Genomic DNA, 13211 nt, shown 5'->3' on the forward strand with positions numbered 1-13211 from the left:
GTTTTCACATAATCTTAGTGCTAGAGAACTGCATCCCTTTCTCTGAATCCACTAAGATATTTCAGAATTTACAAAAATGTTTAAATCATAATTTGGAAATTTCTAGTAAACATAAAAAGAAAATTGGGGTAGCTACATGGTACAGTGGATAGAGTGCCAAGCCTGTGATTCGGGAGGAACTGAATTCAAAACTCAGCTACTTAGAAGCTTGTGATCCTGGGTAAGTCACTTAACCCTGTTTGCTTTAATTCTTCATCTGTAAAATGAAGTGAAGAAGGAAGTAGCAAACCCCTCCAATCTTTGCCAAAGAAAACCTCAGTGACGGAAAAGCAACTTGAATAACAACAAATTTTTATTTCCCTTATCTGTATTCATCTCTGCAACTCAACCTGGACAGGGCTGAGAAGATAGAGAAGAGACTATCTTGCCAGTTTGGGTTTGTTTGTTTGTTTTTTTTAATGTCCCACTGAAAGTCTAATAAAAGGGTGAGTGGAAATAAGTCCCTGCTAATGGAGAACTTAGCATTAGAATTGTAGTATATCAGGGAAAGCAGGAAGGAAACTTCAGTCATTGACTTAAGCTCATGCAAAAATTTTAATTTTAGAAATAACCATCTCTTATGATACAGACCACTTAGAAGAGGCTTGATACTAAATGAGTGGTATGTGTATGGTCTTCCCCACCATTCTCAGCTCCTTAAACGTGTTCTAGTTAATTCTTTGACCAATTTTTTTTCTGGGAAGAATTTCAAGGGGAGTAGGATCAGGATCCTAATTCCTCCATAACATAACCAAGTGGGTTTTTCTGATCATCAAAACCCATAGACACATCTGTAGAAATAGATATCAGAGGTGATTGTTTTTCAAATTTAGGACGTAATTTTTGATTATCCAATGTTTGCCCCAAAGTGCCAATAAGCCATTTGGTAAAGATACTAATTTTCTATAACCAGTGGCAGCCCAAACTGGATGTTAAAATCAAAGGATTTTTCTCAGGGCCAAGGATATCTTTCCCCTGAAGTTAATCCTGTCCAAACATTTTCACAAAGATTTAAAATTGGATTCCTTGAAAGGATTCCCCTCCCCCCAAAAAAACAACCAACCAGGAGAGAACCTGTAGGAGTATCTTTAAAAGGTATGGACTGACTAGGTCCCATACTTTAGTGTAATTCGTTTTTTTAACCAGAATCTGAGAGACCCCCCCAAAACCAAATTTTTTTTTGCCAAACTAGAATCACTGAATCCATCAAAGTATTTTTTTCTTTCTGTCCTAAACGTTGTTGTTATTGGCACCAGCATTGTAAAGTAGATCATTGAAATAGTAGACGGAGCTAATGAGATCCCCAGATGATTTCTTAACAATCCTTCATATAAGTTTAAAAGACAGATTTATGATCCCATACTTTCTTCAGTATCATAAAAGTTGAGAAAACTTAGTTCAGCAGAGTCATCATCTCATACATTCCCCAAGAAAGCAAAGCTAGTTAAAGGTCATGTTACAGATTAAACTGCATTTAGAGGGTTCACAATGTCCCAAAGGCATTTACATGTTGCCAAGATAACCAAGGAGTCAGGGGGTAATTCTTGGGAAGATCAGATTCCCCTTTGGCTTTTATCTGATGACTGTCCAATAGTCTTCCCTTTACATTATTATTCTGAGAGTCAGGTTTTGGTCAGGTGAAGTTAATATTAACAGAATGGGCTTTCAGTTAACTAAAAGTTGCAGGAAGAATGGCCTTGAGTCCCAAATAATTAATCAAAGGAAATAAAAAATGTCCATCATGCTTTCTGGGTCTCTTCCATTTCAATAAGCTTACCTTTTTATTATTTAATTGCTATGTCAGTCGCTGCAGATATGTTAGGTACTGTTTCGTTGTCTACATGCAGCCTTTCAGCACGGTCATTTTCCTGTTCCTCTCAGTTGACTGCTGTGTTTATGTTCCACTTTGCACGATGGCAAGAGCTGATTTTATTTTTAAGATTTGCTGAAACCGAAATTTAGGCTAGGGGGAATGGGCCTGTGATTTTGCTGATTTGGGCAACTCCCTGGATGAGAATGAGTCCTCTACTTATTGAAGTTACCATTTTCTGTGCAGGCTCACTGCTGAAGCATAATACATTTTATTCTAGACTCCCTTTGCATTTGTGTGTGTCCATGTGTCTTTATGTTTTACCTGTATTTCTTACAGGCAACATTTTGCTAGATTTTGGAAAGTTTCATTTTACGAAATGAATAATTACGAATAATAGATAGCAAAAATAATAGAAGCAAGAGAAAGCTGCTCATAGCCCCAGATTGTTTGAGTAAAACTGTTATACTTTTCCTTTTTGTAGGTGAGATCGGGTATATTCAGTATTATAATTCTATGTATGTATATTGAGCATACCGTCTATTCCATATTATAATTAATTTTTATTTTCCCTGTGTCATGTCCTGTTCGTTAACTGCTTTATAATCCCATTTTATATTCCACGAGGGTCACTCCCAAACTAGACTTTGGACCTCCTCTCTCCCCTCCATGCTAAGCACTGCTCCCTGGTTTTGCTGTAGTAAGCTTCATTAACCCTCCCCTATATCTGTCAACTTCAGATAGGGCTGGTAAAGGATTACCAGTCTCAGCTGGCTTTTCGAAGTTCAAGGTACAAAAGCTTCCCTTTCTCCTTTTAGTTATCTTTCTTCCGCCCCCACCTAAAGTCCTTTACTTCCTTTTGATCTACTTCTGTAGAGTTGGCAATTCTATTCTTAGCTGTTGTTTTTCTTGGGCTTCAAAGGGACCACAGCCTTTTGGTTTCCCAGAAAATGTCATTTTCCCCCCTTTCATGTTCATTCACTAGCTTAAAAGATTATGTTTTGGGGTCAGTTTTTATGTCCTGCTAAGTTTGGCCTCATCCTAAGAAAATTAAAACCCCACCATCACCACCGCCGATAGCTTTTTCTTGAGATATTGCTGCACGGGGGCGATAAAGGTAGCTTGGGTGCCCAACTCCCGGCCGGCCCCTCTCCACAACTGTTAAGTGGAGAGAAAGATGTCTGTGACATCATAGATCTAGTTCCAGTCCTTGTCTTTTTCTTATGAAAAGAGATGGCCCATATTTCTGAGCAAGCCAGTTTCCTTCATGTTTCAATGTGTGTCACATTTCTCTTTCTTTCTGTGGACAAAGAAACTCATGAAGTTCCAGTTGGTACCCTTACAGGCCATTTGTTTGTATGCTTTATTGATTTTTTTGGTACTATTTTCCAATGTTTCCAATATTATATTCTTTAATTAAAACCTCCATTATAATCAGGGGAAAAAAAAGCCAAGTAGCACAGTGACCAAGAGGTGCAATATTCTGTATGTGTAGGCCTTCACTTATGGGAGGAAAGAAATGCTACTAGTTTTTTGGAATCAAGATTGATCATTTTTTTTTAAAAAATCTGATTTTATTTATATTACTGTAGTGTGTATATATATGCATGCATGTGTATATATAAATTTCGAGAAACTTGGGACAGAGGGAAACCAGAAGTAGTATCGATTGTTTCTCTAAATCCTCCCAAGTTTCTCTAATTTTCTTATGTTGTTTCTTTCACTGCATTTCTAGACTACAATTGAATTGTGGCTTTATAGAAATGAATTGTATCTTTGTGTCCAGAATTCTTATAGTTTGCTTTAAAAATGAATGCTTAAGCTGGATAGTGTATCCTTTCTGTTGGTGTCCTGAGCATTTCACCAATCTTTACTTTGGCCTCTGTATTTGGTTCTTGTGATTTTCTGAACCAGAGCACTCAGATTTTGTTTTTTCAGTTTTCAGTTTGAAAGAGATTGGTAATTCTTAGCTTCTTTCTCTGAGCCCCCTTTTTTTTCCATTCTAGTACTTTCATGTGTAGTATATCTTCTGATACTAGCTTAATCTAATTACAAGAGGAGCGAAGGTTGATCTGGCATGACATGATCTGGCCTTGACAAGATAATCCTAATGGTTCTTTGTACTTCCTACTTCCTTCTTGAGATGTTCACTAACCCTAATGATTTGCTTTAACATCTCCTGGGAATAGAAGTCAAACTCTCTGGCCTGTAGTTTGGAAACTGTTCTCTTTCCCCTTTTGAAAATCTGGACAAGATTTGCTTCTCCAGCCCTAATGAACCTTTCCCTTTCTCCAAATCTCTCCAGGATCATTGATAGTAGTGCAGCAATCTCACCTTTCAGTTTTATCAGGACCTAAGGACAATGTTCATTTGGACTTTTGGGACTTGAATTCATCAAGGGCATCCAGAGTCTCTCTTTTTATTGCCTTCCTGATCTTAGATATCTACTCCCTATTAACTTTCTCCCCTTTATAACCTCGCCCTCCCTTTCCCAGCTTTCCTAGTGCAAAGGTCATTTTTTCTTGGCAGAGAAAACAAATTTAAAGGAAATTCCTTGAAATGAATATGCAAAGCTAGGCAAAAATAAATTTCCTCAATGGTTGTATGCAAAAATATGTATGGCTTGTTCTCCCCTGGAAATAAATCACCTCCCTGTCCTAGATAGGATGTTACATCACTGCTCCTCTGGCATTATGGCTGCTCATGTTTTTTATATTGTTGGTAGTGGATATATTATTCTTCTGTTTCTCCTTATCTCACTCACCAGTAGATAAATGTCCTTAGAATTGTTCATTTGTGTAATATCAATGTTACAGTATATATGGTTCAACTGGTTCTACTTATTTCATTCTGTATCAGTTTATACAAATCTTTCCATGATTTTTTGAAAACATCCATTCATTCATTTCTTACAGCAAAATAACACTTTATCACCTTCTTATACTGCAATTTGTTCAACCGTTCCTCAGAACAGAAAGAGTTACTCTAAATATTTTCGTATATATAGGACTCTTCATTCTCTGATTTCTTTTGGGGATAGGCCTAGCAGTGTATTGCTGAATCAAAGGACACACATGTTCAGTAACGTTTTGTGAATAATTCCAAATTGTTTTCCCAAATGGTTGTACCCATTCACACACAGCTCCACCATCGATGTGTCTGTTTTTCCCACAGTCTCTGTAACATTTTCATTTTCATTTTTGTCATCCTTAAAATTCTGATGGGACTGAGATGGAATCTCAGAATTTCTTTAAATTGCATTTCTCTAACTAGTAGCGATTTTTATGTGATCTTTTTTTTTCATAATAGCTTTTTATTTTCAAAATATATGCAAAGATAGTTTTCAGCTTTCAGCCTCACAAAACCTTGTGTTCCAAATTTTTCTCCCTTCCCCCCATCCTGTCCCCTAGACAGTTAAGTAATCTAATATATGTTAAACATGTACAAATCTTCTATACATATTTCCATAGTTGTCATGAAGCAAAAGAAAAATAAGATGAAAAAGGGAAAAAATGAGAAGCAAACAACAACAACAAAAAAGTAAAAATACTGTGTTCTGATCCACATTCCATCTCCATAGTTCTCTCTCGGGATGCAGATAGTTCTTTCCTTCATAAGTCTATACCTATATCATAGAAATGAAACCTTTTTCAGATCTTTGCAAATAGTTTTTCCCTAGTTAATTGTTTCTCTTTAAACTTTAGTTTTATTGCATTTGTACAAAAAATTTTAAGTTTTATGTGATCAAAATGATCCATTTTATCTTCTGTGATCATCTCTAGCCTTTGTTTTGTCCTTAAGTCTCCATAGATTTGATGAGTAAATTTTTTTCCACCTTTCTCTGATTTGTTTAATGATGTGACCTTAAGTTGTGTACTCATTTGGAGCTTATCTTGGTAGAAGCTATGACGTGTTGATCTAAATCTATTTTCCATCCTGCTGTCCAGTTTGTTGGCAGTTTTTTGTTGCATAATGAGTCCTCACTTCAGGAATTGTGGGTTTTGAGTTTACTGAATACTAGCATATTGCTTTTCATTTCTTGTAAATCGAATAATTTGAGTTAGGAGAACCTATGTTGAATTCCAACCTCGGATCCTTCCAAGCTTATGGCCCTCAACAAGTCACTTAACCTGCCTAGGACTGAATGTCTTCATTTGTCAAATGAAGGATGATTCAGTGAGCAACCTCTGTGGATCTTTCTATCTTAAGATCTAGGATTTGTTCCTCTGTGATGGAGAGGCCACTGCACACATAGGGCAGAAGGAAATCGCCCCTGTCCCTAATGTGCTTTAATTCTTTTGGGAAGGATGGCTTTTGGGGGGTTACATGATAAGTTCATCCTGGGTTGCCAACAGGACTTCCCCGTGGAGATGGCTTTCAGGTACATGGGAATGTGGGACTGGGATTCAGAAAAGCATTAATAATAATGAGGAGGAGAAGGAAAATGAAAGACGTGGAATTATATAGCCCATGCTGTGTCTTGGCTTTACAATTCTTATTGTATTTGGTCTTTATAACAATCCTGGATGTATGTTATTATGATTCCTATTTTACAGATGATATAACTGAGGCAGATAGGCCAAGTGATTTGTCTGGGAAGTCAAGTCTTCCTCACTCCAGCCCTGGAATTTCATCCACTGCACCAGCTAGTTCTATTAAGGCTGAATAGCTAGAGTCGAATTTCCTTTAAAGTAGGGCTATCTCTGTATCATCATCCAGCCTTCAGCCTAGCAGCCCTTTAAGAAATGTTTGTTGAATCTCTACAGCAATCCAATAAAGACAAACAACTGTGAAAGGCTCGAGATGCTGATCAGCAAAATGACCTACCATCATCCCAAGGAATTCATGCTGAAACAACCTCTCCGCCTCCAGAGAGAGAAAACTTGGATGGACTCGGAGCAGATGGGGGCGTATTTGCTTTTCCTTCTTTCTTATTTTTAGACATGGCTGATGTGAAAGACTAGCCACAATTGGAATGGGCTTTGTTTTTCTTGCCTTCTCAATGGGTAGTGGAAGAGGATGTGGGAGGGAAAGAATTCAAACTGAAAAGAAAACAGAATTGACTTTTTAAAAAGACTCATTGATTGAGTCATCTTTGTAGAGCTGTTAATTGAATGGAGGAGAGTGGTTGAAATTGCCAAGGATGAAAGAGAAGAGGGCCCGAGAGAAAGGCTGACAATGAGTGGTGACACTGGTAGGAGAATACTGTTTTCATAGCTAGAAGAGATTGTTCTTTTAGTTCCATCGATTTTACAGATGAGGCAGCTTCTCCAGGGTCACAAGAGGTTGGAAATAGCAAAGCAGTGTTTAAACCTAGTTCCTCTTAACTCCCCAAATGGTTTAGAGAGGCCTTTGATCGGCTGGCACATGGCCTTCCCCAGCTTGCCTTTGTAAGTCACAGTGGTTACAGTCATTATATTTATTTTCCAGCCTGGCACATGGCAGATACGTGGTAAATGCTGGTGGGTTGATTTAAATTCAGCAGACTTGATTGCCATGGCGCCTTCTTCTAGGCCCTTGGCTTCCCAGCAGGAGGGAGGGAAGGGAAGCCAAAATCAGTCATCATCATAGCGTTACTGGATTTCATTTTCTTGTCCTTTCCGCTTCACTCGGCATCACTTCATGTAGCTCTTTCTAGGCTTCTTGGATTCCCTCCTATTTGTCATTTTCTGTGATGAGCTCAGTGATCCTACATTTATATCCAGCGCTCTTGTCCTTACAGCATGCTGTCTTTAACTAGGAGGGAAAGATATCCTTGAAGACGAAATTATGATCAGGAGAACAGCAGAGTTACCTTGATGCAAATGCTGCACCCAAGGGCTTATGGAGGCTGGATCTGAGGGAAGTCCAGGTTACAAAGGAAAGGAAAAGTAGTTCGTGAGAGGAGGGAGCCTAGAAGCTGGACAGTACAAAGGGACCAAGCTCCAAGACAGCAGCAAGGTCTAGGAATGCCTTTTTAAGGCCATGGGGAAGCAGACGGTTTTGGTTGGTGGGTTTTGGTAGGAGGGGAAGAAGAAGAAATGATTGATAATCCAAGTTCCTACAGGTGGCAGGATCATGAAATTTAGACGTTCAAAGTGCCTTGGAGAGCTAGTCTGCCATCCAGATGTTCCAGGGGAGAATGCCAAGTCCTTGAAAAGCGCCTGAGTTGGTAGCCAGAATAACAGATCGGGCCGTAGGACTGGAAATGTGTCACTCAGATGAGCTCAAGGTTACTGATTTAGACTTAGACCTAGAAGGGACCCGAGAGAGCTGTCTATTCTTTTTTTTTTTTTTTTAATTAAAACTTTTATTTTCAAAACATGCCTGGATAATTTTTCAACATGGCAAAACCTTGAGTTCTAATTTCTCCTTTTGCCCCCATCCCTAGATGGCAAATAACCCAATATGTGTTAAACGTGGTAGAAATATATGTTAAATCCAATATATGCATACATATTTATACAGTTATCTTGCTGCACAAGGAAAATCAAATCAAACAAGAAAAAATGAGAAAGAAAACAAAATTCAAGCAAATAATAATAAAAAGGGGGGAAATGCTATATTGTGAACCACACTCAGTTCCCACAGCCCTCTCTCTGGCTGTAGATGACTCTCTTCATCACTGAACAAGTGGAACTGGTTTGAATCATCTCAGTGTTGAAGAGAGCCACGTCCGTCAGCATTGATCATGGTATAATCTTGTTGCCATGTACAATGATCTCCTGGTTCTTCTCTTTCCCTTAGCTTCCTGTAAGTCTCTCCAAGCCTCTCTGTATTCCTCCTGCTGGTCATTTCTTACAGAACAATAATATTCCATAACATTCATAGACCACAATTTATTCAGCCATTCTCCAATGGATGGGCATCCACTCAGTTTCCCATTTCCGGCCACTACGAAAAGGGCGGCCACAAACATTTTGGCACATAGAGGTCCCTTTCCCTTCTTTAAGATTTCTTTGGGATACAAGGCCAGTAGTAGCACTGCTGGGTCAAAGGGTATGCACAGTTTGGATGCATAGTTCCAAATTGGAGAGCTGTCTATTCAATCTCATTTTGTCAATGAGAAAATAGACCCAGAGGAGAACAGTGATTGGTTCCAAGTCACACAGAGTCAGGATTTGCATCCGGGTCTTCTGATTCTTCAACAAAAAAGTGAATGCAGTGGAGGGAGTAGGGAGATGTGCAGAAGGGTCATTGTCTAGCGAGAAGGTCAAGTTCTAGTTAGAGTATGAAGTTCAAGTGGACCCGGTCAGCAAGATTTTATGACTTTCTGCAACAGTGCACCCATGTGGAGAGAGAGAGTGAGGGCAGGAGATTGGAATCAGAGCTGGCTAACAGGTGAAAGGCCAGAGGTTGGGAGAAGGGGGCATGAAGGACGTTGTTAAGAATGCTGACTCCAGGCTCAAGGTTTTCAGGGGGAGAAGTGAAGGATGGCCTTGGGTGATGTGCTGGAAGAGCAGGGATCACATTGAGAGCTGAGCTGCTGGTCATACAGTGAGACAGAGGTTCAAGATCCCTTTCAGGTGGTGGTCACATGGGTCCTAAGGGCAAGCAGCTTTCGGGTAGCTGGGGTAATAGGGAAATGGAAGCGTGACAGGTGAGGAGTGGAGGTTATTGGAGGGGTTGTCACTGGGTATGAGGCACCGTGACTCAGGAATTGAACTCGGTTGAGAAGAACAGTGCTGACTCGATGTAGAGAGTTGTAATATCAGCGTGGTGTGGGATTCTCCTCCTGGCCCAGTGTAAGGAAGGCCCCGAGTGAAGAGGGCGATAAAAGATGGAGATGGCTCCTTTCTGGAAAAGGGAGGAATTGGCCTTCTGGGCTCATGGGTTCTTCCCGGCTGCCAAGTTTTGGTGGATTTGGGCCCCCTGCTCAGAACTACTGTGCTTTCCGGTTTTCCCCATGATCTTCCACCTGAAAGCCGGTCTGGGACCCTGTCGAGGGAGAGCACGGCTTCTTCGGCCCCGAGTGTCCCCAACTCCAATTGCTTCCCTTTGCCGCCGCCTCTTCCCGGATTTAGTTTTTCTAGTAGGAAGCATTTGTAAGCCATAGTAAAGAAGACGTTAGAGGCCCCACACATTCTGTGTTTGGTCTGGCAGGTATGTTGGCTCGGTTTCTCCCAGAGCTCCTTGCTGGCTTGTGGGGAGAAGAGCCTCCAAGGGCCTCCTTTGGCTGAACAAAACTTCCGTCCTGTGGCTCTGGGGCCAGCCGGGTGTCATTCAGGCCGCCCGTCTGACTCTTCGAAGGAGGCCTTACTCTCACGGGCACTTTGTGCTTCCCAGGTCGCTTCCTTTCCCTCCAATGCCGTGACTGAGGACATATACACCAACGGCTCTGCTGCACCAGCTAGTCCTGGACCCGGCCAGCGGGAGCCGCGCAAAGTCCGCTTCATTCAGTTTGAGAAAGTCACTGAGGAGCCCATGGTGAGCTGGCTGGCAATCCTCCCCTCGCCCTCCTCCTTCTTCCCTACTCCCTCTCCTCTCCCCCCTCCCCCAGCACACATCAAATCATGTTTAGATAGAGTATGGCGGGTAAGAAGCCTGAACTGGAGCTCCTGGCCCCAGGACACGATCATGGGCTCCTTCCTGCTGCCGAACTTCCCTGGGCTAGAAATGGGAAACTTCGGAAAGCTGCTTGCCTGCTTACTAAATTTTCTTTCCCCAGAAGCCATATTAAGTCAGGAGGCTTATTGTGGTATAATGGAGAGAACACTGGCCAAAGAAATTGAAGTCATTTCACCCCTTCAGAGCCTCAGTCTACCCATCTTTAAGATGGGCCTGAGAGCACTTTACAAACAACACCTGTAGGTAGCTTGATGAAGGCAAAGATGCCGGTTTTGGAAAAGCTCCTCTTGTCGTTGGGGCCAGGCTCGCCACAGCAACACAGCCCATCTCCCTTAACATGAAGGGCCTTCCACATTTTCCTTTCTTCCAGGGAATTACTCTGAAGCTGAATGAGAAACAGTCTTGCATGGTGGCCAGAATTCTCCATGGAGGCATGATTCACAGACAAGGTAGCTTTCGGGGTTGCCTTCTCTGGGGTGGGGGAGGGAGTGTGCCCGTGGCCTGGTAGGGGATCCTGGAGGAATCTTCACCACTCCTGGACCTGGCGGTGAGAGCCGTCCCAAAGTGATCAGCGGCGGCCCGGGCCACCGTATGCTGTGTCTGTCCACTGGCCGCTGGTCGGCAGATGCTTCTTAAATACGTGCTGCGTGCCGGGCAGTGTGCTGAGCTGATCACTGGGAGACAGCGAAAGGGCACGGTTCCTGCCCTCGAGAACCTTTTAGTCTAATGTATGTGTCAAGTGCTGCGTGGAACACAGGTGTCCCTGACTCAAGCATAAAAGTTTTAACAAAGCTGAAATAATTTACCCGACACCAGGTTATGACCTGCCTTGACTGGCCTGGGTTCAAGTTCAGCCCCCGATGCCTAAAAGCTGTGGGATCTTGGACAAGTCGTTTCATTTCTTAGTGCTGCAGAGCTCTCCTCTGTGGAGCACCTAGCCATTGGGCTGCAAGGGGAGAGTCCAGAAGAACCGAAGCAAAGTGCTAGGGTGTGTGGCCCAGAGGAAAAGCTGGCACGCGGAGACCACAGGCGACCGTTACAGCTTGGTGGAGCTGCAGCTGGAGCTGGGCCTAAGAGGCTGTGGGGAATGTGGACGGGCAGGGGTGGGCCGGGGGAGCTCGTCCCCTCTGAAGGGAGCAGCGCTGACACTGGAGGGCAGGTAGCGTGGGTGGGCCTGGAGCTCCGTGTCCCCCCAGCATGTGCTCTGGAGCACGGGCCGGCCCAGGAGGAAGCAGCACCTTGCCCAGGACTCACTCAGCCAATACGTGGGTGTTTCCAAATGGAAACGAAGCTAGACTTTTTGACTTCCTGCTTCCAAGACCCGGTCCCCTGCCTCTCTCCTTGAGTTCCTCACGTGTGTCTTTGATGTTCCCTTTCTGTCCTTCTTCCCCACCCCCCGTACCGCTCTCATGTCCTTTGCCTCCGCCCAGAAGATCTCCCAAGTATCCACGCTGGGCACTAAGAATGCCAGTTACTCTGCAAAGGGGTTTTTCTTTTTTAGAGAAAATCTTGCCTCCCAGCATCGTGTCTTTTTCGCTCTTGGATTTGGCAAGATGCTGGGGAGCCCACCACATCGAGGGCTGCGTGGTCGATTCTGATTTCTCTCCCTCCTTGAGGTTTCCCTATCAATTCATGCCCCACACATGGTACTGGCTTAAATCCCGAAAATCCCAGGAGTGGGAGGACTTTCGCCTGCACGTGGAAGAAAATGCCTTGACCGTGCTGGAAGAGTGGAAGAGCTGGAAGTCTTGGCTTTGCAGTCCCTCACCGCTCGCCCCAGAGCCCAGCCTCTGGTGCCCGTCCGGTGTTAGGTGTGGAGTGGGCTCTCCACAGATTTCCTCCCGTCAGTTCATTTTCTCTTCCTGGCAGGCTCCCTTCACGTGGGAGACGAGATCTTGGAAATCAACGGCATGAGTGTGACCAACCATTCTGTTGATCAGCTGCAGAAGGTGATGGTAAGTATGGGGACCCTCCGCGGTCCTAAGCCCCCCATAGCTTTGGGAGCTAAGTGGATGGCTGCCTTCGGAAGGCAGATGTTGGCGTATAAAATGAGAAGGGAGGGCCTGTTTGGTGCTGATTCATGGGGCGAGATTTGGATGAGAGGTAAATGTATGAGTTGGGAGCATCTCCGAGCTTCCATAGGAGAGCGCTGAGGTTCGCTGGTCAGTGGAGCCCGAGGGTTTGCCTCATCCTCAGCAGAAAGCACACCCAGCACCCACAGTGCACAGCGCCGCGGTGACCTCAGCCAGCGCTGACAGAACAGGAAACACTTCTCTTACACCCAAGACGCTGAGAAACTCAAACCAAATCAATGTTATTCATTCCTGCATTTGCTTTGTGTTTCCTGTTCTGTCCAATAGAAAGAAACCAAAGGAACGATCTCATTAAAAGTGATTCCCAACCAGCAGAGCCGTCTCCCTGCTCTCCAGGTAGGTGTCTGTGTGCTCTAGAAGCCCTTCTTTCCAGACCATGACGGTTACACTAGGAGCTTGGCCCCTTGAGGCTTGCTTGCCCTGGACTCTTAGGCTGTGGAGGAGCCGAAGAGAAGGCCTCTGGCGATCTGTGGCGAGGGGCCGCCTTCACGGGAAGGGCCCTTGTTCGGTCCAGAATGCTGACTGTGGTCTCACCCGGGAAGGCTCCTTGGGATGCGGCGCTTGCCCGGGAGCCGGGGGCGCGTGGCCGGCCGGAGACCCTGGGACTCAGCCTTCACTCGCTTCCGTGAGAAGGTGCTGGACTACGGCAGGAGGCTGGTTGCCCCTGCCTCTGCCTCAGCAGTCCCCCGTGCAGAGCGGAGAGGGACCATGCTCTGTCTTCC

At 43.9% G+C, this 13211-nt stretch overlaps 1 protein-coding gene across 2 annotated transcripts in view; it reads left to right on the forward strand.

Annotated features, from left to right (window-relative positions):
- MPP1 (MAGUK p55 scaffold protein 1) overlaps nucleotides 1–13211 on the forward strand; it is a 69113-nt gene that overhangs the window by 30969 nt on the left and 24933 nt on the right. The window contains exons 2-5 of one of the 2 annotated variants that reach the window (XM_074277776.1): nucleotides 10115–10255; nucleotides 10767–10845; nucleotides 12266–12351; nucleotides 12757–12825. In XM_074277776.1, coding sequence (XP_074133877.1) covers nucleotides 10115–10255; nucleotides 10767–10845; nucleotides 12266–12351; nucleotides 12757–12825 — 375 coding nt within the window. Of the gene's footprint in view, nucleotides 1–10081; nucleotides 10256–10766; nucleotides 10846–12265; nucleotides 12352–12756; nucleotides 12826–13211 lie in introns of both variants that reach the window. The other variant, XM_074277777.1, reaches the window with a different exon arrangement.

The sequence above is a fragment of the Sminthopsis crassicaudata genome, chromosome X, assembly GCF_048593235.1.
Source record: "Sminthopsis crassicaudata isolate SCR6 chromosome X, ASM4859323v1, whole genome shotgun sequence".
NCBI classification, from domain to species: Eukaryota; Metazoa; Chordata; class Mammalia; order Dasyuromorphia; family Dasyuridae; genus Sminthopsis; species Sminthopsis crassicaudata.